The following is a 25,632-nucleotide window of genomic DNA, read 5'->3' on the forward strand; positions in this document are numbered from 1 at the left end:
TAATATTATACCAGGACGGGAGAGCAGAGAAATTTGACATTTTTTTTATATATAATTCTTGTATTTTCGTTTTCTGACAATTTTATTGCGGCGAATTTTCGATTAATCGAAGAATTTCATTCCACTGTCAGACGAGGGCGTAACAGCGGGGACAGCATGACAGGAATACTAAGCTATTCGGCATTTTGGATCCATTTTGGATGGTACAAAATGTCTCGATATTTAACGCCGACATGCTGCCTCCGTTTTTACATTTACCGCACATCGTGGAGATTACAATGTATAAAGAATCGTATAAATGTTTATTTATATATATATAATGTATATATATATAGGCATACAATAATACTACATATATATATTTATATATATATATACTATGATGACGCCAGCTCGCCGGAGAAGCAAATTTGTCGTCGGTCCTCCGTGCGAGCCGCTATTTGAGCTTTGAGTCGCGTCTAGGCGCGTTTTGTCCCTTAAAAAAACCTGTGAAAATCCTCAGCCGACATAATTATTACTTTTAGCCGACATAATTATTAATTCGTGAAAAAGTAACGACGATTGAGGACTTTCTCATAGTGTCTTAACGCGCTGGCGTACTTATTATTTATCAAACGCGATCCTATTGTTATTCTCTCCTTTCTTTCGCTTTCTCTCGCCGCACTCTTTCTTCTTTCGCTCTTTGAGTTTTTATGCACTTTTTTTAAATTCCTTGTTAACATTTTATTCGTTCGCGTTTCGAGGCCACGACGCGTGACGGTCACTGAAAACGATCTCATTCCTTCCAACTACCCGGGTGCCAAACATTTCGATATCTTGGCACGCGAGTAGGTGGACAGAATTCTTTTATTTTTTCATTCATGAATGTTTTTTAGTTTCTTTCGTTTCGAGACTGATCGTTCAAGCGCAACAGGTCGTGGTCTCGTCTAACTATTAACTCCTAATTCTACTTAGTATACCAATCATTATCCGACGTTTGTATGGGGTATAGACTCGATTTTTCCCGCTTATATCCCTTATCGAGAAACGAATTCGATGCAAAACGTACGAATGTGGCAGATAGTAACGACGGTGAAAAACGAAACCAGGTCGTTGGAAGTTTATTTTTTTTTTTTTTTTTTGGAAATAAGTACATTCGTGTGTTCAACCGGTCGTTATTGGAATTCCGATACATCCGTTTCTCCACGTATTTGGCGGGAAATTACGGGGTGCAGGGGAGGGACTATTGCCTGAATTCTCAATCATCTCCTATACAATTTATTAATTCGAGGAAGCAACCGATCCTCGATTGATCGAATGCTCCCAAAGACCCTGCATGGCAAAGTTGATACGCCATTGAACTGTTGCTGGGCGATTCTTGAGTAACAAAAGCCAGTGCCACTGGCACGGGCACTTGACCAAGGCACAGTCATAAGTCTCGTAGTTATTGTTGCGTTACTTAGTTATACAGTTATCTTTTTTCTGCTTCGCACTCTTTTTTTTCGCCTGCGTATTTAATCCTCTTTCGCTCTCGATCTTATATGACCAGCCACAAGCTTTGCCATTCTTTCTTTTCAATCATATCCCTCTCTCTTTTTTTTTGCACTGCACTCTTTTACTCGTCCCGGCGGTCGTATCGTTTTCCCGTAACATATTTATAGTATAATAATTAATTAATAGTACAAACGTTTACGTTTTGGCCACTCAGTTCAAAATCGTCGAGTACACACTATTGTCCGTGTTTTCCGGCGACGCTACATTTAGTATTAGTATTTAGAATTTAATTCACTTTTATACAACACCGCAGGTTCTTCTATCCCCTCCGTCACTCGGCCCGATCTTTCTCGTTCCCTGACGTCCAATATTTTGTGCAACTTCTCGAGCGGACTACTCGCTGCTCATCTTCTCTTTCTTGCGGTCGCTGCAGCTATCATTTGCCTCAGCGTAGGCTCGGGACTGCATACCCTTGGATCGCATTTCATGTTACCGTCTCCTCCGCATCTGAAATATTTTTTTTTATCGTTATTAGATTACAGATATTTCAAAGCAATCTCAAAACTTATCGCCCCAAGCAATAGTCAAGATAACGTAATAAACTGCTTTTCGTAGACAGTTTACGAGCGACATTTTTTTCGAAGATTATATAACATAAATCGAAAAAATTTGTTGAATTCCAAGAATTGAATAATAACAAATATAAACTTACGAGCAGTGGAGACAGGGACCCGAAGCTGACTTGATGGTTTGTCCCACGCTGTAGGCTTGTCCTCTGATCTGGCAGCCACTTTGTCTCGTAGCGCCTTTGTAAGCGTGCGAGAGGAAATGAGGTGGCAAAGTGGTGGTAGTGGTGGTCGTCGTGGTAGTGATGTTAAGGGAGGTTGCCATCGAGACGTGACATTCGTATCTCGGACAACAGAATCCTCGGATCGGTTCCTCGTGGCATCCCGGTATTGGGGGTGGACAGCTCTGTTGAAGGCAAATGATATCGCTCCTGAAGCAGAAGCAGAAGTCGCAAGGATCGTCTCTGGGAATCTGTTGAGCTGAAACGTAAACTTTGCCGCCGTAACGGCAGGTTCCCGGCCCGTAAACCGTTTGATCATCCTCGCCATAATCTTCGTCAGGGTTCATGTAGGTTCCTCCGTCCACTGGGAAGTTGCTGTTTTCTTCCGTCTCCGGTGGGATCTCAGGATATTCGAGATCGCCCTGGTGGCCTGCTCCGCTGGTCGTGTCGTTCGCTGGGGTCTCTTCTCCCGGTGGCAGATGATGTTGAACCTCCGTTTCTTCGTGCTGTTCGGGCACGACCGGAGCTTCCGAGACTCCGGCTGGCTGTGGATGCTGCACATCTTCGGCAGGCTCGGTCGATGCAGTAGGTTCGATAACTGGACCACTCGTGTCCGCACCCTCTCCTTTATCAACCGGTTCTGGTTCCTGCTGCCCTTTTTCTTCGGTTGGCAGAATCGGCTGCTCCGTAGTCTTGGTTTCCTCCGCCGGCGGCACGCTCTGTGGCGATGTTGCTTCCGTTTCTTCTACAGGAATGTGACTGCTTGTTTGTTGAGTCGTGGATTCTTGGGTCGTGGCATCTTCCCCGGTACTGACTTCCGGAGCAGCCTCACTCGGTACCGCGTCTGAAGTTGGCTCGGTTGGAACGACCACAGCTTCCGTAGCTTGTTCTTCACCTGCAGGGGTAGAAGACTCTGAGATCGGTGCTGCGGTTGTCTGTGGCTCTTCCGTCTCAGCGACTTCAGCTCCTGGACTCGAGGAGACAGGAGTCGATTCTTCTTCTGGAAGTGCCGGAGTTCCTTCGGGTGGCTCGCTGCTATCAGACGTTCCAACCTCTGCTTCGGTCTGGTGTTCTGCATCACTGGGTGCTACACTGGTTGCAGCTTCTGCCTCGGTCTGGTGTTCCACTTCACTGGGCGATACGCTAGTCACAGATTCTGCTTCGGTAACGGGCTCCTCGGGATGAGAAATTTCTGTGGGCTCAGCCTGCCCAGATTCCGATTTGACTGGTGGTTCACTTTCGGAAAGAGCGCCAGGTTCGGTTTGGCCTTCGGCCGACTCGACTGTGGTGGGCACTTCCACAGGATGATCACTGGGCTCGGATGGCTGTGACGCTTCGGGCGAAACTCCAATCGTAGTTGAATCACTGATCGGTGTCGACACGGACGAAGCCTCTTCGGATGTTTCTGTTGGCTGCGCGGTCGTCGTCGTTTCTATCGGCTCGTGTAACGTGGTTGCTTCGCTTACCGAAATTCGATCGTCCATCGATGGCGATGACGGAGACTCGGCCGAACTCGTTGCTGTTGGGCTCTCATCTCGGATCGTGGTCGTTTCCGTCTCTTCTTTGGTTGCTTCGCTAGTAGAAACTTGATGATCTTCGATCGATGGGGAAGATGGAACTTCGGTCGAACTCGTTTCTGTTGGACTTTCGCCTCCGGCTGTACTTGTTTCAGCCTCTTCTTTGGTTGCTTCGCTCGTAGAAACTTGGTGATCTTCAACTGCTGGCGAAGATGGGGCCTCGGGCGAACTCGTTTCTACTGGAATTTCACTTGCAATCGTACTCATTTCAGACTCTTCTTTGGGAGAGCTAGTCTCGAGCGCGATGGTGGTTTCTTCGAGTGGTACCTCGGCACTAACAGGGCCTTGTTCTTCGACGTTGGTAACATGCTCATCGAGAGGACTCGTCGTCGAATCTTTGTCCGCTGATTCGGTGCTGGGTGTCACGACCTCATCGTGTTTTTCTTCTCCAGCGAGAGTGCTTCCTCCGATCTCGGTTGACGAGGGTTCTGAAGTTTCCAACAGAGACTCCGTGGACGTTGGTACTCCTTCGGATGAGGCCGGTGATTCTTGTTCGGTCGGTTGGGTTCCAAGCGATTCTGGCGTTGTTTCCAGTTCAGGGGTCGATGGCGAAAGGGGTTTCTCGGTTTGTTGACTCTCGGTATCGGATGGAATAGAAGAGGAAGGAAGTCCTGATGTTTCTCCTTCTTCCACCGACGTTACCATGGGCGGAGAAGTTTCCTCACTTGGAACAGAAGTCATTTCAACTTCGGTACTGCCAATCGTAGATTGTTCCTTCTGAATATCAGTCGAAGTTTCAGTTACCGGTGAAACTGTTCCTTCTTCAGCGTGAGTGGTTTGTTCGATTTCATGGCCGATCGGCGTAACTGTTGTTTCCCGCTCCTCAACGGTCGATACTTCCGTAGCGATAGGAGAAGTTTCTCCATCTACCTTTTCAGTAGTTTGAGAGTGATCGGGAAGAGCCGTCTCTTCTAAATCACTTCCGGGTTGCGACGATGACGAGGCGATTTCGGTCGAACTTTCACTTGGGGTCTCCGTTACCTCGGCTCCGGTGACCTCTTCGCTTACTGTAGCAGGTGTTTTTTCTTCTTCGGCAGTCGAACCCGTTGGACCAGCGGCTGGCACCGTGATCGGTTGCTGATCATTTTTCAATGGCTCATCGCTGCTTTCTGTTGGTTGCTCGGATATTACAGAACTCTCGGTTACTTCACCGGGCTCTTGGGTAGAGCCTTCGCTTACGATAGCTGGTGAACTCGTGGGAGAAGATTCCTCAGATAATGAAGAGGTTTCGGTCGGAGTGGCGTCGCTGGCAGTGCTTGGCTCTTCTTTTTGACCACCGTCGACCTTCATTGGTCCTTCATCTTCGTGAGAAGCTGGTTCAGTTGACGCGGCAGTTGGCAAAGCTGTTTCTTCCGTTGATGCACCACCTTCTTCCACCGTTGAACCGCTTGCTGCAGTTTGTTCTGTAGACACACTCGAGGTGGAAGGTAATTCGTCACTTTCTGAAGTTGATGTTTCGGTGTGGCTTATTGTGGTGCCAGAATCTTCTGGGATTGTACTGGTGTTTTCAGCGCTAGCTGTTGGCTCTGATTCAGCACTCTCCGAGGTGGAAACTTCGCTGGGCACCGGAGTCGAATGTTCTTCATCTTTAGGTTTCATTTGATTAACAACTTGGAGCTCATCGACCGCTGGCATCGAGTCACATGAATACATGGGGCAACAAGCATAACTGGAACCAGTGTTGTACAAAGGCATGCAGTTCGAGAGATTTTCAGGTGGTGGAGCGCACTTAACGAGTTCACATTCAACAATACTGCTGGCACATCGACAAGCCACTTGACAAGGATTCGAGGGTGGCACGACCGAGTTATTAACGTAAGATTCTCCGTCGACGAGACAATTGCCCTCACCAGGAATTCCAGCAGGTGGGCCATAAACTTCAAACGGTTTTTGGGTCGCTTCCTCATCCAGGGATGTGGTTGCCTCAGTTTTTCCTGCTTCAGGAATTGGACTAGCTTCGGTCGATGGTTCATAAAGAGTAGGTTCTCCCGGCGCCTCTGATGCTTCCGTGAATTGCTGCTCGCCAGTTGATTCTTCAGCACTTTCGGTAGACTGGGTGAATAGTTCAGTGGATCTCTCGGTCGAAGGTGTTATGCTTGGGCTTTCGTCTTCGACAGGCTCTTCAGTGGTATGAACAGAAGGAACCTCGGCTGGTGATTCGGTCGCTTCAGGTTCCTTGGCCTCCTCGGTAGGTGTCGTGCCAGTGACTTCAGGCGTGCTTGATTCCGTCTGCGGTTTCGTCGGGGATTGCTCTTCCACAGTAATGGCTGGTCCCGTTGTTAGCTCAGTTGATTCTTCAATCGGAATCTCCGTCTTTCCCTCAGTGCTTCCTTCCGCTGGTTCCTTCACTGTTACCGCTGGCTCTTGTTCTTCGGTAGTTAGAGAAGGTTCGGACGCTGGTTGTCCCGCAGAAGCTTCCGTTGTGATTGCCTCAGCTGGAATTTCGGTACCTTCGGCCATCGGCACTGCGGTAGACACTCCTGTCTCTTCCGGTTCACCTGGTGCAGCAGAAGTCACAATTCCTTCGGGAATTGCTGACGTTTCTGGGATTTCTCCACCCTCAGCTCCTGGTCCTTTCGTGGTGATATCAGATTCTTGTCCTGTTGTACTAGGTGATTCACTAACTTCCGCAGGTTCTTCACTTTCTTTACCTTCCTCCGTTGGCGCTGGTACTTTTTCACTGATAGGTTCTTCGGTTTCCGCGAAAGCCACTGTAGTTTCTGGAATGGCACTACTAGGTCCTTCGGCCTCCTTGACACTCTCCGTAGTTTCTGGAGTCAAACTGGCTGGTCCTTCAGTTTCCTTCACACTATCCGTAGTTTCTGGAACGGCACTACTGGGCTCTTCAGACTCCTTTACACTATCCGTAGTTTCTGGAACGGCACTACCGGGCTCTTCAGACTCCTTTACACTGTCCGTAGTTTCCGGAACGGCACTGCTAGGTCCTTCAGTTTCTTTTACACTATCCGTAGTTTCTGGAACGGCACTACCGGGCTCTTCAGTTTCCCTTACACTGTCCGTAGTTTCTGGAACGGCACTACTGGGCTCTTCAGTTTCCTTTACACTGTCCGTAGTTTCCGGAACGGCACTACTGGGTTCTTCAGTCTCTTTTATACTGTCCGTAGTTTCTGGAACTGGACTACTGGGTTCTTGAGCCTCCTGGATACCGACCGTAGTTTCTGGAACGACACTGCTAGGTCTTTCGGTTTCCTGGACGCTATCCGTGGTTTCTGGTTTTTCACTGCTAGGTTCTTCAGACTCCTTTACACTGTCCGTAGTTTCCGGAACGGCACTGCTAGGTCCTTCAGTCTCTTTTATACTGTCCGTAGTTTCTGGAACGGAACTACTGGGTTCTTGAGCCTCCTTGACACCGACCGTAGTTTCTGGAACGACACTGCTAGGTCTTTCGGTTTCCTGGACGCTATCCGTAGTTTCTGGTTTTTCACTGCTAGGTTCTTCAGACTCGTTGACAGTATCCGTCGTTGCTGGAACTTCACTGCTCGGGTGTTCGGACTCTCCAACGCTCTCGGTTGTTTCAGGAACCAGACTGCTAGCTTCTGTGGATTCTTTAACTCGATCCGTCGTTTGTGGCTGTGCGCCGGTAGGTTCCTCAGACTCCTTAACCATGTCCGTTATTTCGGGAGCCTTGGTAGGCTTTTCGGGTTCTACGAGCATGTCCGTGGTCTGTGGAACTTCGTTAGCTTTCTCAGGCTTTTCAGTTTCTTTAACGATGTCCGTTGTTTCAGGAGCTCCCGTCGCTTCCATAGGCTCTTCAGTTTCCTTCACAAGGTCGGTCGTTTCTGGAACTATGCTCGCTTCTGTGCTCTTTTCAACATCCGTAACCAGTTCGGTGGAAGCTGGAGCTTCACTCGCCACTGTAACCTTTTCTGGACCTTCTGTCGATTCCGTAAGCTCGTTTGCAGATGTAACTTTTTCTGTTTCTGAACTAACAGCTGTAGATTCAGGCTGGCTGCTCGAGAGCGTCGTAATTTCGGTCTCTGTAACGCGGTCCGTTGATAGGGATGATTGACTGGAAGGTTCGCTAGAACCGACCGGAACTTGAACAGTCGAGAACTCAGGGCTTAAAGTACTGGACGACTCATCAGCTTCGATTGGTGTTTCATGGGTTTCTCCGCTCAAAGGTCCGGTCGTACTGTCATCCTTCTCCGGCGCCATCGTAGTTGTGTGTTCTTCCGTTACGAGTGCCGTGGTGCCCGCTTCCTCCGCAATTGTTGTTTTTTCACTTTCACCTGCGGGCTTCTCTTGCTCGCCAACGGTTGTTGGTCGCTGAGCCTCTTCTCCGAGCTTAGTTTCGATTTCCGTCGTCACTTGATCATCTTGCGCAACCGGAGTCGGACCAGCCGGCTGTTCAGTCGGAGATACTTCTTTGTCGCTGGATTCAGTACTCGGCTCGGTATCAGGGATTTCGCCCTTTTCAGGAGATTCAGGAACTTGTTCTGTACTTGCGATCGGAGCGTCCGTACTGACTTTTTCAATTTCAGGAACGGTCACAGCCTCAGTAGCAGTTGGACCTGCAGACGAACCAGATTCCGCAGGCTCCGATTTCACGGGGGTTTCACTTTCTTCCTGTTTCTCGGTTACCTCAGGTTCTCTCGTGACCGCTTCCTCGGTAGACACTCCCTGATCCTCTGGTGTAGATTCGTCGTGGGGGCTCACTTCGTCGACCGGCACTGTAGTTTTTTCATCGGTGACCCAGTTCTCTGTCGGAATGCTGGTCGATCCAGTTTTTTCATCGTCTACGCGATGAATCGAAGTCTCTTCAGTTTGATCATGTGCGAGAGTTGAAGTTTCCTTGCTCGCTTCAGGTGTCTCCGTAGTTTTTTCTTCTTGGGAAGTAGCCGTGCTCTCTGACAATTTATCCGTTTGTATCGTAGTCGAAGATTCCTCCTCCTGGGCACTAGTAACAGGCGATTCGCTCGACGTCGCCTCGATGGTTGTTGCTTTTTCGTCGGACTGGGCTTGAACAGTTTCTTGTTCGATCGCAGTCGTGCTGCCGGTGCTTTCCGTAGATTTCTCTGGTTCCTCTTCTTTTTCAGGTGCAACTTCATCAGTGGTTGAAGCGCCACTTGGGACTTCTGTAGAGGATTCTTCAGGTGCTTCGGTCGGCGAAACGCTCACGGATTCACCGGTTGGAATCTCTCCCATTTCGGATGTTTGAGTGGTTTCTTTGGCTGGCAACTCCGTTACTTTGCTCTCTGAATCTCCGATCTCTTCGGACGAAGTTTCCTCACTGTAATGGTGGGAGATGGATTCTTCGGTTGATGGCAATTTCGAAGATGATTCTTCCGAAGAACTGGTTTCTTCGCTGGACGATTCAATCGTCAATCCTTTCATCGGAACTTCTTCTTCCGTTTCCCCTGGTTGCGCTGCTGCAGTCGTTGATTCCTCGAGTGGCTCTTCATCGGAGACGCCGGCTAACGTTGTTTCTTGACTACCCTGTGTTGAACCGGGTCCTGTGAGCCCCTCAGAAGGCTCCTGCGTCGCTCCTTCACCAGGTGTCACCGCTGTCGCGCTTGTTTCTCCTCCGTCAGCTTCGGTCGGTGTCGAAGTATCGACAGTAACTGAAACAGTTACCGGCACCTCAGACTCTTTGACACGGTCGGTTATATCAATTCCTGAGGTCACTTCTTCCTGCGAGCTTTCACCACTGGGCGTCGGATGCTCTTCAGGTTTCTCACCTTCTTCAGGTTTTTCTCCGGGCATTTGATGGGGTTCAATGGGCGCTTCCGTACCTTCGGTGTCAAGTGGATGATGAGTCGTTGGTGTCGCGTGGCTTGATTCGGTAACCGGCGTCTTCTCGTCGTAACTTCCGGTCGGACCAATTTCCGGTTCCGTTACAGACTGCTCATCTTCGGCTTTGGTTTCATGTGCACGATCCGGTTGAGTCGTGCCAGCTGGAAGTTCTTCTTCGATTGTCGGTTTTTCCGTCATTTGTTTGTCCCCACCCTCTTCAGTTTCTTTTGGATATTCGCTGGTGGTTTCAGGTGATTGTTCTTCCGGAGACTGCTCGCTCGTAGGACCTTCAGGAATGGATTCGGTCTGACTGGGCGACGAAGCTGGAAGCTCGGTAGCCGAAGGTGTTGCAGTTCTCTCGGGTTCTTCGCCAGTCGATTGTTCAACAGTAGATTCCGTGATTTCGGAAGTTTCCGGAGACATCGAAGCTGAAATTTCCGTAGAACCGATCAAAGGCTCCTCCGTTTGCTTCGTTTCTTCCTCGCCTGCTGACGCTGGTAACTCAGGACTTTCGCTCGAGGGTGGTTTCTCCGGTGAACTTTCAGGCGTTTTTTCCTCTCGCGCTGGTGTCGTTCCCTCAACTTCTGGCTCAGCTGTCTCGGAAGGTTGTTCCGATGATACTTGAGGAGGTTCTTGAGGAGCAAGAGTGTCCTCTTGAGCTGGCACGCTTTCGGTCATTTGAACGGACTCGGTCGGACCAAGTTCTGCGCTTGGTGCCGCACTCGTGGATTCTTCTTTCGTAACTTCGTTTTCCCCTCCCGCAGGTGCGCTCGCGCCTCCCTCGATCGCATTTTCGTTCGTCGATGGAGCAGCACTTGAAGTTTCCCCACTGAAAGTTACAGCCTCGGTAACTTGCTTCTCTTCTTCAGATACCGCAGTCGAGTGTTCCAATCCTTGATCTTCGACATTTTCCGTTGTTCCAGGAAGTTCCGGAGTTTCTTGAATTCCTGACTCATCCAGCGATACGGACGATTGCGTTTCGTCGGACGGAACTTCCGGAAGCGACGACGGGGATTGAGCTTCCTGAAGAGTTGTAGCTCCTTCGGTTGTTTGTTGTGACGGTGCTTCTTCTTCGCCACTGACTGGATGCGGCTCGTGTACTTCCGGGATCACGTTGTCCGCTCCGGGGAAAGATTCAGGTTCTTTGCCCGGCAAACTAGTTTGCGTGGCTTGAATCACATCGTTCTCATCGGTGGAATATTTCGTCGTGGCTTCAGGCTGCTCCGGCGTCTCGAACATTTGTTGCTCATCTATCGTTCCCGTTTCATCTTCTAACACAATGAAAATAAAAAAACATTGTCAAGTTTCGAAATCGTGACTCGTGAATACGGATAAATGCGTTGCGTTTTTTTATACGTCCACTCACCACACTCGTACGTGCTAGGACAGCACTCGCCATCTGCGGGAGGCAAAGCAGTACAATTTTTACCATGACTTTGCATCGGAGTTCCGCAATCTTGGACTGCACAAGCGATATCGCCGTGGAAACAGTAGCAGTGCTGGCACGGTTCGGTCGAATAAATCAAATCACCGTCCTCGTACACTCTGCCTTCGTGCGAGCATTGGCGTTCTTCCCCGACACGAGGAGCCACCGTCGTCGTCATTATGAGTCCGGGTGTCGTCCCGATCGTCGTGCCAGGCTCTTCGTCGTAATCTGTCCAAGAATTCAGAGGTCTCATTTGTCAAAATAAATACAGCGGGCACGAGAAAGAAATCAGAAGGGACGAACTGATTAGAAAAATTAAATTTCAAAAAATCATTCTCCAATGGTCTTAGTAAAATTCACCTCAGTCATTTTCATACTCAAATGAAAAAATAAAAAGCCAGCACATACCGCAATTGTATTTGACCGGACAACACACGCCCGGCAAGTAAACCGGGTTGCAGCCTGACACTCGGAGAGTACATTCTTGCATGACACACGTTGTTCTGTTTCTGATGCAGTAGCACAGTTCGCAGGGGTTTTGTGAATCGATCGGAAGCTGAGCGCCGTCGGCGTAGAACTTGTCGTCAACGCTGCAGCCGTAATTGTCCGGAAAGCCGAGATCCGTCGAGGACGATTCCGGTGCGTTCGTTGTCGAAGTGAGCAGATGAACGGGAACTTGGGGACACGTTATAACCGAGCAGCACTGATCGGGTCGTTTCTCGACTTTGCAATTTTGTCCGATCGCTTTAGTGAACGGGCACACTCTGAGGTAGCACATGAGCATTCGATTGTGGCAAGTGCAATTGAGACATGGCTCGTTCGTTATTATTCGATCACCCTCGCGATAGTGTTGGAAGTTATAGTAACAGCCACCGTTCGCCACTCCACCGCCCTCGTATTCTCCCACTTGCGTTGTATCTTGATCGTATACCGGTGCTGAAATATAATAATTATTGTTGCTATTATCATTGTTCATATAATTACCATATGTACAAAGGATGTCGGAGGTTTGCGCGACGCGCATTTCTCCTTGGAAGCTTTCTATGACTCACGAGACTGACTTTAAATTCTTCACATATCGTTTTCCTTTGTTCATGATTTTTTGTACATTTCGCATACGATCGGTGCTAAAGAGTACGCTCCTCATTATTTATATATATTTATTCCTGTTTATATTTTCTCCATATATATTCTCCTTTCTTGAGAACGGAAAATAAATATTCTCTATATCTGCAAATCGTCCTTGCTGGTGTCTAAAGATAAAATATATATTTGTTGTTAAACTGGGGGAATTATGTGCACCGAAGAAGGCATCGATGCCAAACTACCTTCGAAATTGGGGTGTTAAATCTATTTTATCGCTTTGAGGGAGTCGACGAATGTTAAGTGACAATACTGTACTCGTCACATATATCACGTACTGCGGAGACAAGCTTCTGTCCGTGAATTCGTTATCGCGCAGCTCATTGCGTCTATAAAGTTAAACGAAAAAATTTCCCTACGAAAGTCACACGGTTCGGAGCGACTCCTTAAATGGTTTTTCACTTGAATTTTTCTCGGAGATATCAAGCCTATCTCCCTTCGAATGACGATGGGACGAGTGGCTTTTTCGTAATCGCAGTAAAGAGCTCGACGTGCCTCCGGAATTCGTCATCCCAATAAACGCTCGGACTGAGGACGACTCGAAAAAGGATTTTCATGCGAGTTCAAACGAACGGTAAAGAGACATAAATCCTTAATGTGTTTCGAAGTACGCTATAGACTCGTAAGAAAGCAAGTAGCATTATGGTATTCAGAATAGAATAAAAATCATCTTCAAGTTTCAACGCTAACTTTTATGGAGAAACAGTGCTTATTGACATTCCAAGCTATCCCCAGGCCCGACACAACTTCCATTAGGTACATTATTTTGTGAGTGGATAACAGAAAGCAGAGCCTCGGCCATTCCAGAGACACGCATTTCTACACCGCTTATCTTCATTCCTGCAGACTCCCATTTGTTTCTGATTCCCAGAGACCCACAAATGAAAAACCGTTAAAACATTGAGCGTTCGTCGTGGAGGGTTTGTTGGTCCTCCAACTTCCTTTTTTCTCCTTAATTCTTCAAGCGATCTTTCTCTTTTGGGCACCTCTGAAAATGTTCTCCCCGCCCGTCAGTTGTATTTGCAGTGCCGAAAACCGCCAATGTATATTGGCGGTTACAACGAGAGTGGATACCGGAGAATGGATTAACAAAACGATCCCTTCGCAAGGGCAGAGGTGTTAAAAAAATTCTTCGATGAGCCGAAAGCCGATGAATTCGAAGTGAGAACAATACGAGGGAAGGATATATAGCGCATTTGAGATTACGTGACACGGAAATTCGAGGGGATGGAGCGAGATGAAATATTAATGGTAGTATATGCAGCAGTAGGATTGAACGACGAGGGGTTATATGCCCGGCGAGCGAACGAGACAACACGGAGAAGCGTGGGCGTATAGACGGAAGTGATTGCGAGTGTGTTGCATATACAAGAACCGTCGGGGCAGATGAATACTCGTTAAGAGATTCAGCCCCGCGCGATCGAGGCGAATTGTGTGCTATCCTGCATGCAGGGAGAAACGTGGAGTGAGCTCTTTCGCTTTCGTGTGCAACAGCGTGCAAACAAACACGGGCACACGTGAGCACACATGGGCAAGGGATTCTCGTAATTTATCTGAAATTGGAGCGTCACCGAGCGCGAGCGGCTCGCACAACAATCGTCGCCCCTTCGTCATCGAGTACAATTCCTGTTCTATACCTCATAGTACATCTTCCTCGTTCGACTGATTAAACTCATCCTGCTCGAGTCCCGGGCGCTCTTTTCAATTCTTTTACTCGAACTGTCAACGACAAGGCTTCGAACTGAAGCTCGAATCCCCACTTATCATCGTTCGCATTATCATCCTCGTCGGGAAAAAATGAGGAGAACGACGCAGCAGCCGGCGCGGGAGCTTAAAATAAGCGTTGATCAAAGTTCCGCAAAGTTCGCATCGAAGTTGGTGCGGTCGGTGGCTGCTGGGTCGTTCGGCAAGGAAAGGATCGAGAGAAAATGCGCAACATATCGATTCACCGGGGGGATCGTCGATCATTTCGACGTTTTGGAGAAATCGAGCGATAGAAAATACGTGATTGATTTCATGGAAACGAAGGCGCGTAAGCGGGACTGGAGAGACGTTTGGATGCGAGTGTCGTTTGTTCGTGGACGGTGCGCGTTCCCGGCTAAACTCCCGGATTCCACGATCCTCGGAGTCGATTTGCGTGTTACGTGAACGACAAAGAGGGTGGCAAAGAGAAAAATAAAAATCAGCATTCCATATGGACGTGCTACACCCAGACGTTTTCCAACGAATCGAATTGTACTGGGAACGGTCAAGTCCATGAATGGAGAGTCAGAACCCGTGGCTGTGCATTGTCCCACGAGGTACGGGGAGAAAGAGACAAATATAAAAAGAGAGAAAGAGAGAGAGAGAGAAAGGGGAGGGAGAAGAGGACCGCTGGAACCGCGTGCCTCGGCGTGTCCTGGACAGTTTTGCACGTAGTATCATCGAGAGACTATTGCACGTGTCAGCAGCGTCTTACTCTTTTCCCTCTCGACCCGACATACATAGCCGATCGTCCGTCTCTTTCTATATACCCTGTACAAAATAGCGGATTCTCTCGCTCACCGCGCCTCATGTAATATGTAACAGGAATAATCCCATCAGATGTATCGCACCGATCAAACTCGAATAGTACAAACGAATAAAAATCCACTTACCATCCGTATACCTCCCGTTCTTCGGTATGTGCAGGTACGCGTATCGCGTCGTTTGTCAATTATTCGTTCGAGAGCCGATGCGTGCCAGCCAACAATCGCGAAGAATTCCTTTTTTTTTTACCCCGTTCGTGACAATCATGTCTTATTCGCAACGACCTACGACGAGAATCTTTCCTCGGGACTGTGACAATTGACGCGCCACTGCGTTATTCGCACCGATACAACGAAAAAATCCAAGATTCTCGCATCCCGAGCCTAAGAATTCCTAATCGTGGAATTTTTCAATCGGATTCATACTCGATTAATTGTTGCATATTTTTATTTATTCTCGTCAACATTTGTTGAATAGTAATAGGCGAGCAGGGGTGCACTCGAGGTGCCTCTTCGGTGTAACCGATAAAATGAAACGACGATATATAAAGCCGCGCGCATCTACATGAGTAATGCCGAGCTTTAATCGATTCACATTAACGATTTCTATCAGTGAACACGTTGATTCGCGGAGGATACCAATTTACTGGTCCGATGAGCGCATCTTCTTTGCGGAACGAAGAGTCGTCGTTTTCTTGAGGAAACAACAAGAAAAAGAGGAGAAAAAAGTCTCATCGCGCGAACGTTACGTCAGCCGGTCGGAGCTATACGGAGTCCTTTCAAGAGGAATTCTAGCGAATCTCATCAACGAAACGTGTTGTATCGTCTTGTTGAATAGGTCTCGGTACGCGCGGCGATTGCTCGCGCGCACGCGCCTTTTAGCTTCCCAGTTATGACATCGAGCGAGTACGACCTTGTCATCCCGTGTTTCGTGGTGAGAGGTTCATTACCACTAGCCCGGGTCGCGACGTGCTCGCCAGACCTCGGAAAAATGATGAGCATGGCGTGCGATCAAACACGCGAAACTATTTCCAATCGATGATTCATTTTCATTGGAAACTCTGTGTACATGATAATAAAAAAAAAAAAAAAAAAAAAAAAAAAAAAAAAAAAAAAAAAAAAAAAAAAAAAAAAAAACAACGGTCTTTTTGCCATAACTCGAGATCGCTCGAGCGAAGATTAATTTTAAATACTTGTTGCTCGTTTTTTTGTCTCATTGTATCGGATTTCTCTGCGAACGTTCGTAACGATAATTAAAATTCATTATTCATATATATGAACATACGTTGCGGAGAGAGAGAAAAAAAACAATGAAAACTACAGATTTGGATAAAAATTGAAACGAGTCTCGGAGCGAGTTGGATCTGCGAATAATTGGGTTCGATTATGTTTTCTGCAATAAAAAACTCGAACGGTTTTCTGTCGGTATGATAAAAAATTCAATCAATTTGTCTCAATTTAGCACTCGCGCTCGACTATTAATGCGTAGCACTACGCGGAGTCTCGAAGCAATTATTCACGAAGCTTCGCTTGTAGAATATGACGGATGAGAGTGGAAGAACCTCAGCCCGTGAGTCTCGTCGATTAGGGAGAAAAGGACGTAACGGAGGTAGCCGAAGAGAGCGAGAGGGAGAGAGAGCGAGAGGTCAGGTGCGTCGAGTGTTCGGAGAGAAGCTTGAGCGAGTCGCGTAGGACGTGGAGACGTCGTATAACGACGGAGAGCAGCACTACGAGAGGAGGTGAGCGTGGATCCGTAAGTGCTGGTAGGCCGGTCAGTGACATTCGTGCTCGCAGTCAGTGGCCCTCGTTCATCCGATCCTCCATCTTCTACCATGAGTATGCGAATATATAGCCGCGCGAACGGATCTCCACAGGTTTGACCAGTCACACACTTCGGCCAGCTCTGCGTCTCTCTTGGGTCTTCCTCCCTCGCGAGGTCTCTCAATTTGCTATCGAATAATGGCTAATGATGGTGTGTGCCTTAAAAATTTGCGATGTTCAAACTCATTACGAGGCAATTGCGGCGTTTACGTGCGAAACGAAAGAGCATCTGGCGCGAATAATTTATTGTTGGCGGAGGTATATGTTAGAATTAGTCGGAAGCTATTACTAGATCTGAATTCTCGCACCGGCATTTAAGGGAACGCGGTTTTATGGCGAAACGCTTGTGCAAGATTTGCGCGAATAAATCTCGTACAGCGGCTTCGCAGCCATCCGAAATCCGTACGAAGAGGAGAGTCCCGCGCCAACAGGCGAATCGCGCACGCGAGCAAAGAAATACCGCGCCAATATAAGCGGATCGCGTGCGAATAAGTGAATTCGACGCAACCTCGCGAATACCGGATGAACAGGCAAATAGCCGAATAGGCGAATTTGGCGTGTCGCGCCAACCCGCGATTCGCGCCTATTCGCGCCCGATTTGTGGTAAATACGGTATTCGTGGACTATAGTATCGCGAGCTGCCTCCTCGAGTGTCATCGAACACGAGTGATTCAACGACAACGGGGGTCCTTCACCTTGGTAGCAGCGGCTCGACTTAAAGGTAGAGAGGAGACGATGGGACGAGATACATCGTGTTCGAAAATGGCGAGCGCGCTCGCTCGCGTGCGACGATACCGCGAAGCGGAGGCTCGAGAGAGAGAGAGACGGAGAGACGCTGCACCGCTCATCTTCCTCCTCCTCCTCTTCTTCTTCTCTCGTCCGAGTCTTCGATTACCCGAACAGTAGCTTCCAAGAGACTAAGATGGGCCTATACCGTAGCAATAGTATAGTCGCTTCAATGTGTGTGTATACGGTCTCGACTATCATGAGAAAACGTCCTACGGCGTGTACGTGGTCTGCGTGTCCATTAGGGCTGCACACACGCGCGTATTTGCACGTAAATGTATATCGATGTATAGAGAATCAAGAGATTCAAGAAAAAAACGAGAATCGAGAGAAGATGCCCGTGGTTTTCACGAAGAAAATGAACGAGCCGGTTGATAGGGTTACGAGTCGATCAGAATCTTCGGAGAATAAAAAACAACACGTATCGGCACTGTACCGAGTCGATCGCGCGAGAGCATCAACGGAATTCGTTCCCCTTCTTCTTCTTCTTCTTCTTCTTCTCAGCGAGTCTTGGACAACTGTCGATAACGGTTAATCGAGGAAATATCCTCAAAAGGCCCTTACGCTTTTACATCGAATGAATAAAAAAAAGGAAAAAGAAAAAACGGGCCTTTTCTCCCGCGTCATTCCCTCCGTTACGGAGTTCTCATGAATGTTGTCCTATACCGCGCGACGATGATCGACGTTACAACTATATACGCTTACGCGATTGATCGCGCGGGAGGCGACTTACCGGAAAGCGTGAATGGTGATCTCGAGAGAAGGACCGCGAGTACGAGAATGATCCCGGGCCGGCAAAGCCCGCCACTCAACGCCGACATTGCGGCACTCTTCCGTGTCTCCTGTAACAAAACAAATAAAAAACACAAATTTAAGACAGAGAAAGAGAGAGAGAGAAAAAAAACGTATATCTGTAATTTAGAACGTCTGCGCGCTCGATGTAATAATTGCTGCTACGTACCAGGGACGATGCTCACTCTCCATTATATATGGACTACTCAAAACTGTAACTCTCAGCCCTCTTTGTCTTCGCGTCGGGCTAATTGTCTGTGAGAAATTCTGGTCTAGATGCGCGGGGAGATGCTCGATGTCGAAAGGGAAAGAGAGAGAGAGAGAGGAAGAAGTCTTTACAGTTAAGCTTGGCGTATGTTGACCTTTGTAGGTCGAGTGAAAAAGCTTCGAGTCTCGTTTCGAGTTTAATGCTCCGGGATGATAGCGCCAAATGTGCTCGAGTATAATATGTACTACGGTCAGAGGGAGGCAGGCACGCAGGCAGGCGTTTCCTGGGAGGAAGTATAGCAACGAGCCTGGATAGATTCTCAAATAGGAGAAGCCTCCAGGCTTTTTCGAGAGACGAACAATAATTACAAAAGATCATAAGAGTGCGGAGAGTTGTTTTCGCTCATGTGCTCTCGGCACATGTACGAACGAGGCATCAAAAGAGAGAGAGAGAGAGAAACATGGAGGCAGACCTCCGCGGTCCAGAGGATTCCGTTACAGCCCGGAGGCTGTGTCCGTACGTTCGTTCACCATTATCGTGGAACGCGGAATATGATTACCTTGAGCCGCGCTGGGAACAGAGTCCCATCGCGAGTCCAAGGGACTCCATCGCCACGAGAGGCCATCCTCATTTTTCTCGAACCTCATCCCCGCGCCACCACCTCTGATCGACGCTCGATCCACCGCGCTAACGAACTATTAGGCCCAACAGTTTTTTCCTCTCTGTTTACTCGTGAAGCCTCGATTAAAAGATCAAATAGAATCTTCGACTCTTCACAGGAATACTGACTTCCACCATCTCGGCCTTTTTCGTTCCTCTCGCATTCATTACCGCACGACGTGCTAGCTATAGAGCAAGAGAAGCTCTCGAAGAATAAACAAATTCATTCATTCAATTTTCACTTTATACTCGACTATTCTCGTAATTGATTACAATTACGATCGCGTCATTATCTCATGCTAATTTGAATGTTTTTCTAATGACCCACCGCCAGGCTTTTTTATGTGGTCGATTAAAAAAAAAGTGAAGAAGAAGAAGAAGAAGAAGCGCGGAGCCGATATGTAATTGGCGTCATATAGCATGTACCGTAGCATCATCTCTCTTATTATGCTTTGAAAAGCAGGGTGTGCGTGACAGAGCTGTTGGCTACGATCGAGACAGGACTATTGTCCTGGCTTCCTGGATCGGTGAGACGAAGATCGCACGACGGAGAAGAGGAGACCAGAGGCTCTTCGGCGAGATGGAGATTTGCATAACTCGGTGAATGACGTTATGGAAATTACCGCGAGGAAGGTATATACGACGAGAGTAGAGGACCTCTTGGTGATCGTGCTACCAGGAATTACCGGAGGGACTACGAGAGGAGGGTGCACACGTTCATTACGTACACAAAACGATGCGGGGTAGTTAGCCTGCGCTGCTGGGAACTCTTGAACGGTTAATTACGAGCATTAGCGAAGTAATCACTTTCTCGGTATTTTTGGCCAACTCTCTCGACTCAGAGCCTCGAAATTTCGAAACAATTATCGGAGAATGGAGTTCCAATCACCAATTTTTGGAGCGGTTACCGCGGCTGTGAGTACGCTCGGGAACGTTGACTCTCGCGCTTACTGTCTCGGATCATCGTCGCGCGATACTAGAGCCACCAAGTCTGTTTGCTTAATAAAGATGAGAGCACATAGTTCGGGTTAATGTATAACCGTGGAAATATAAAGAGAAAACGAAGGAAGAAGAAGCGAGACGGGATACGAGTCTTTTTCTCTTAGCGAGCAAACAAGACACGCTCGTTTGCTCGGAGCAATTTTCCTCCGACGGGGAGGCTAGCTCTCACTCTCACGAGCCTTTCGAAGGATCTCGAGGTAGAGAATAAACGCGCGTGCGCGCACACACGAATACTAAGATTACGAACGAGCAGGAGGCCCGAATATCGGAACGATGCGGCGAGGAGCTCAATGAGTTGAAGATGAGCTATCGAAGAGACTCTTGACGCGTTATTATTGCTCGCTGGCCAACAAACCAACGGATTTAAATCGCGCATGCATGCCACTATACTTTACATGCGATCTATTCTATACGCGTTACTTCGAACGAGATGGATGTTCGCTATAAATAAGCTTCTGTGAAAGTCCACAAAGCTTCGGCGTTATTAATGTAACGGATGTTTCCCTCAAACCCGGAAGCGCAAAAATCCGACCTAAGAATAAAGATGACGCAATGAACTGAGATAAGGAGAAAATAAGAGAAAGAGAGGATAGTAGGGAACTGGTTTTCCTACGGGATGTTTTGCCAGAGATCCCGATAGCTGATTATGTACCAGAAAGCAACGGAAATTATCCGTTATGCAAAGCAGGTGCAGCTAATTAATTATTATTCAAAGTAACGGGGTATATTGTGGGATGAGCTCGTCCTTAATCCCTCTTGGATACATATTTTACCATCAGGTCCGACACTCGAGAAGATAAGAATGCACTCTCGTACGTATGTGAATATGTACGTATATATCCCCGTCGAGTTTATTTTCGTATATCAATATACGCGTGAACAATTGTAAATATTGACCGGGGGGAATATATTCTTTCGTTGGAGCGACAAGTTTATCGAACGTTCGTCCCGCCGCCACTGAGAGAATTTCCGAAAAAACTAAAGAGTCTTTATCCTCGAAACAAGATCCGCGTGCCAAAGCTCCGAGAGCAGCAGGCACACAATAAAAAGAAATGTATTATTACGTGAGCGAAAGGGTGGCTGTGCAAACATTGATTCAGGGAATATTGGAAAAGGACTTTCGTCTTCTATACATAGATTTTTTAGCACTGAGAGAACAAGTCGTCGAGTATATCCCAATTCTCGAGGGTGCAACGTGCTATTCGGTTCAAGATCCTCTTCCTTTTTGTCCCACATGTGCATGATGCAGCGTGTCTGCGTACGCGTGCGCGCGCGCGCGCCTGTGTGTGTGACCGTTGTCTAATTGCGCGATCCGAGTGGGTGATAGGCCGGCGTTGTAGATGAGCATGCGTATATAATCGTACATGCGAGAGAATGTTATAAATCAAGGCAGCCAAGTCGACAAGTTTCAAAGAAGAATAAAAATGTCGTCGGGTCCTTCGGACGAGAGAAAAAAGGAGAGAGAGAGAGAGAGAGAGACTCAGTGGAATGAAATGTTGATGAACGCGATGAACCGGATGCTGGGTCGGCGAAAGAACTACCCGGAGTTCGAGCGAATCGCTCGACGCGAGCGAATATACCCGGAGTAAAAGTTGGAAGCGCATCTTAGGGACGAGGAGGAGCAGCAGCGCAGCAGCAGCAGCAGCACCAGCAGCAGCAGCGGCGGCGGCAACAGCAGGATCCAGGAGCCGAGCACCACCTCTCGGTCTCGGGACTCCCGCGAGAGATACAATCGTGTTTTCTCGTCTGCTCGTCGCGATTCTCCGCTAGGTAAGTGCCTAGAGACAGGTATTAAAACCAAAGCCTCGGGACTCTTCGTGGAGGTATCAACGAGAAGTGAACGCTCGTGTTTGTGAGTACGTGTGCATGTGTGAACGTTTCTCTCTGACCGTGAACCACCGTCTTTCTTGCTCGCTCTTGCAGCTACCCTGCTGGTTGTCGACCCGTGACTCTGACATTAAAACAGCGACAACTAACAAACGCGATCGCCCATTTGGATCGTACAATGCTCTCCGTCTCGCTCTTTCTCTCGAGCTTTACTTGCTCCGTCGTCTTTCTTATACTTGCTGAGAGCTCTCACGCAATTACAACCTCTTGTATCATATATATTTATGTATGTACATATACAAGCTCCATACGTATGGATCACATGAATGTATATCTATATGCTTGATAAATGAACGTAGATATAGATGTATGAAGAGGGAGGGAGCTGGATATAAGCCTCGTTGTAACGATTGAATAATATGGAAGAAAAATCTAATTGGCATTACGTACAATGGGGGGGCCTGAGTGTTAATTCTCACGAGAGAGGAACAGCAACATCCTGGGATATAAACGCACTTGGATATAATGACGCTTGTAAAATAGTCCCGAGTATATTCATGTACATTAATACACTCGAAAGATGTACCTGTTACATGTTACGAGGGGCGAGTATGGAAGATAAAATAGAGGCGAAAGATGAGAGAAGGACGATGGAAAATGAAGTGTGTGCGCTCGAGAATGTGGCAAGAAAATATTTCGAGACTTTCAGTTCCATCAACTCTCTGTTTACTCTCTTCCGTTCTTACGCTGTGTGCGCTGGAACTCGGCTTCGTGCATCGTTGAAACCATGGGCCGACTAATTGCCACTCTGTTTAATACGATTAACCGTTCTCCCGATCCGGTATGCTCGATAATGTAAGATCTCGACCAACGCGTTCGCCATGTCCGCGCCCGCTTCTTTCTCTAATGCTCGCCCTCTGCTCTTCATCTATTCAGATATTCGTTTGTGTCTGCCTTTATGTGCACGTTCGATTATGTGTGTGTTCCATATATTGGCTACTCGTGAGGCAAGCATCCCAAGAGTGCCGTTCGACCGAGCGGCCGAGACCCACAGATCGATCCGCAATGATACCGAACATCGACGGCGACTACCATCCCGTCGATTCCCTCCTACATTTTTCTACCCTTCTTTCTAATTTCTCTTTAGATCCGATCGAAATTAACGAACGCGATAAGGAATGAGGGTCAGGGCGAATCCTTAACGTCGCGAGATAAATAAGAGGCTTTGAGTGCCGCACATTTTATGCCTCGTCGATGTGATAACCCGATTGGAATTTATATGCCGTCTTATTCTCCCGGGCTCATCATTATGGTAATATCAATTAATTTATCACGGCGCGCAACCATAACACATCGAGATTCCATTGTAAACGACGTCATTTACGATAAATCGATAACATTTACGGTATATTTTAAGTTTTTATTGAAAAATGATTTTTTTTTAAGTAATTATGGGGCCTGGAGCAGTCAAATTGAGCATCAAATTTTATTGGAAATATATTGACCATCAAATTCTACGGATAAGCATGCGCAAACGTTTTTAAATAGCGATTTTAATTGTCGTTTTTGTATCATTATTGAAAACGGAGCTTCTTCGAATAATGGAGAAAAATAGTGGAAACTTGAGGTAAAGGAAAGACGGAACGAGAGCGAGTCATCGAAAATCCCGACGCTTCTAGACCTTGCATCTTACGCATCGTCCCTGTATACGTGGATGCACGCTTCGCTGAATCGGAGGAGGAATTTTATGTAGGTTGTCGCGACGAGGATAATTCGTTCCTTCCCCATATGACTCCGCGTGCTCACACGACGACGATAGTTTCCTTTTTTATAATGTATTCCTCCTTATATCGGGAATAACCCACGATGATATGCTGAAACTTGATTCGAGGCTCGTTGGCGGAGGGCGAAAAGAGAAAGAGCGGGCTCCGTTTGCGCCCAAGGAATATAAAACATCGCGGAAACGATTCGTCCCGTGCGCGTTTTGGGACACTCGAATTCTCAAACATGCCACCAATTTTTATAAAGTTCGTTGACCTCTGCGACGAATTTTGCGGGTTCAAATATCCTCGGTCCATACGCGAGGTCTATTTTTCTCTCAATTTTTCCAAATTTTCACTCGAGGATTTATTATTCTGAGAAATTTTTAGTCAGAAGAAACTTGGAAAATAAAACGGCCGCGGACGTGAAAGAAGTACGTCGAAAAGAGCGCCACGCAGTTATGTGGAAGCGATCAATTAACATACAACTTTGTGAGAAAAATTTGTGCAAATTTACAGAGGCAATAATAAAAACGCACTTTTTTCTTGCCCTTTCCTGTTTGCGGTCTAAAATTCGTAAGCCTTTCTTTAAAGATATGTGAACAGCGATTCCGTACGAGTAGCCATGAGCAAAAGCTTCCCATGCATTTTTCAACTAGAAACAAAATGTTGACACTCTTTTTCCGCAAACGAGAAATTTTTCATTGCTTGTATAAGTTAAATCTGGTCATTTTTAAAACGAATTTTGCACGGCCGATTATATCGTCTATTGGAAATATTGATTGTGAAGAAAGTGTCAATTTAGGAAATTCAATAATGACTTTGCCAATATTCATTAGCCGAGCGGAGCCGAGTGCATTCCCGATCGACAATGCGATTAGGATGAAAATCAATAATCGCCCGGGAGGCTAATGAATATTCGAGTGTCTGAGCCGGTAATATCTCATACCTCAATGAGTCGTTGGGCGACACGTTTCGTTCAATGGATCCCGAAGAATTTGAGTCCTTAGCCAAAAGATCGCTGGATCCTCGTTTATCTCGGATAACGAGTGTTGCTCTCGTGGTTCGTTGGTGGTCGGTAACCCTCGTTCCGTTTCCTTGATAAAGGAAGGTTTATCGCGAGATTAAGAACGAATCCTCCACTTTTTCGTTGGATAATTTTTTTAAATTGAGGGCTTTGATAATGCGGATTATGTGAGCGGGGGATAAATTTTGTGAATCACGAGTGCAGCAGCAGCAGCGGCAGTAGTAATTTTCGAGTATAAATGAAGTGGAAAAAAAATATGAAATATGGAGATGCGAATAAGCACGGTTTCGTAATGATCGTCCCGTAAAGTCGTCCTGTTCGTCGGCGTTTGTAGGTAATCGCGCGCGGCCGCGCGCGCGAGTCACATATAATTTTAATACGAGGATTCTCTTTGGTCACGGGGGTTGTAAGATTTGTCGCTCACCGTTTTAATCTCGTTTAATATTATTTCTAGAGCTCGTTCCTTGCTCTTTCTCTCGTTCGCGAGGGTTGATTGATGAGTGATAAAAAAAACAAAAAAATTGAAAAACCCAAAACAAAAAAAAACAACAAAACGGTAATATAAATTTGAAGGGGGGTTGTCGAAACGTCACTCGCACCCTCTCCGTGGCGCGTGCGGTTCTCTCCTTTCACGCCACCGCACCAAACAGAAGTGAACTACTCGTGCGCCGCCGGTTCACGGTACCTTAAATACCTTGGCCGAGAGCCGGCTCCGAACCCCCTTCCTTTCGCTTCATGCACTCTCGTACACGCTCAAGCTCATTGGCGGGGGAGAGAATGAGAGAGAAAGAAAGAGAGCCTCGTTCGTATCCTCGCTGTACTGGGATGCCCCCGGCTATATCACCACCACGGACCAGTACACAGCCTCATCCTCTTCCCCTTCTTCATTTCGTCCTTTCCCACCACTCGCTCTTGACTCTTCTTCTTTCTTCTTCTTCTTCTTCTTCTTCTTCTTCTTCTTCTTCTTCTTCTTCTTCTTCTTCTTCTTCCTCTTCTCCTCCTCCTCCTCCTCCTCCTCCTTCTTCTTCGTCTTCGTATCCACTGCTTTCCTCTTCTCCTCCCCTTCGTCGCTCTCGCCAAAG

The 25,632-nt window shown here is 47.4% G+C and overlaps 1 protein-coding gene across 2 annotated transcripts; it reads right to left on the reverse strand.

Moving 5' to 3' along the window:
- Window positions 1–63: 63 nt before the first annotated feature.
- On the reverse strand, window positions 64–25,168 carry tnc (tenectin). 2 transcript variants are annotated; one of them, XM_043417848.1, is made up of 7 exons: window positions 24,975–25,168; window positions 24,473–24,620; window positions 18,008–18,116; window positions 11,426–11,953; window positions 10,958–11,245; window positions 2,186–10,862; window positions 64–1,980 (listed from the first exon to the last, which is right to left on the reverse strand). In XM_043417848.1, exons 3-7 carry the CDS (start codon window positions 18,093–18,095, stop codon window positions 1,878–1,880), a joined length of 9,684 nt encoding a protein of 3,227 aa, XP_043273783.1. In that variant the 5' UTR covers window positions 18,096–18,116; window positions 24,473–24,620; window positions 24,975–25,168; the 3' UTR covers window positions 64–1,877. The 2 variants fall into 2 exon arrangements, with proteins under 2 accessions (XP_043273783.1, XP_043273784.1); XM_043417849.1 differs by lacking the exons at window positions 24,473–24,620; window positions 24,975–25,168 and adding an exon at window positions 18,236–18,590.
- Between the last annotated feature and the right edge of the window lie 464 nt (window positions 25,169–25,632).

This window comes from Venturia canescens, chromosome 4 (assembly GCF_019457755.1).
Source record: "Venturia canescens isolate UGA chromosome 4, ASM1945775v1, whole genome shotgun sequence".
Lineage (NCBI taxonomy): Eukaryota > Metazoa > Arthropoda > Insecta > Hymenoptera > Ichneumonidae > Venturia > Venturia canescens.

Excerpts from the sequence above, each read along its gene's own strand:
- tnc (XM_043417848.1), bottom strand. The coding sequence starts at position 18,095 with ATGTCGGCGTTGAGTGGCGGGCTTTGCCGGCCCGGGATCATTCTCGTA. Across the intron at positions 10,863-10,957 it reads TCCTAGCACGTACGAGTGTG|AAGATGAAACGGGAACGATA; the intron begins GTGAGTGGACGT and ends TCATTGTGTTAG. Across the intron at positions 1,981-2,185 it reads GGTCCCTGTCTCCACTGCTC|ATGCGGAGGAGACGGTAACA; the intron begins GTAAGTTTATAT and ends AAAATATTTCAG.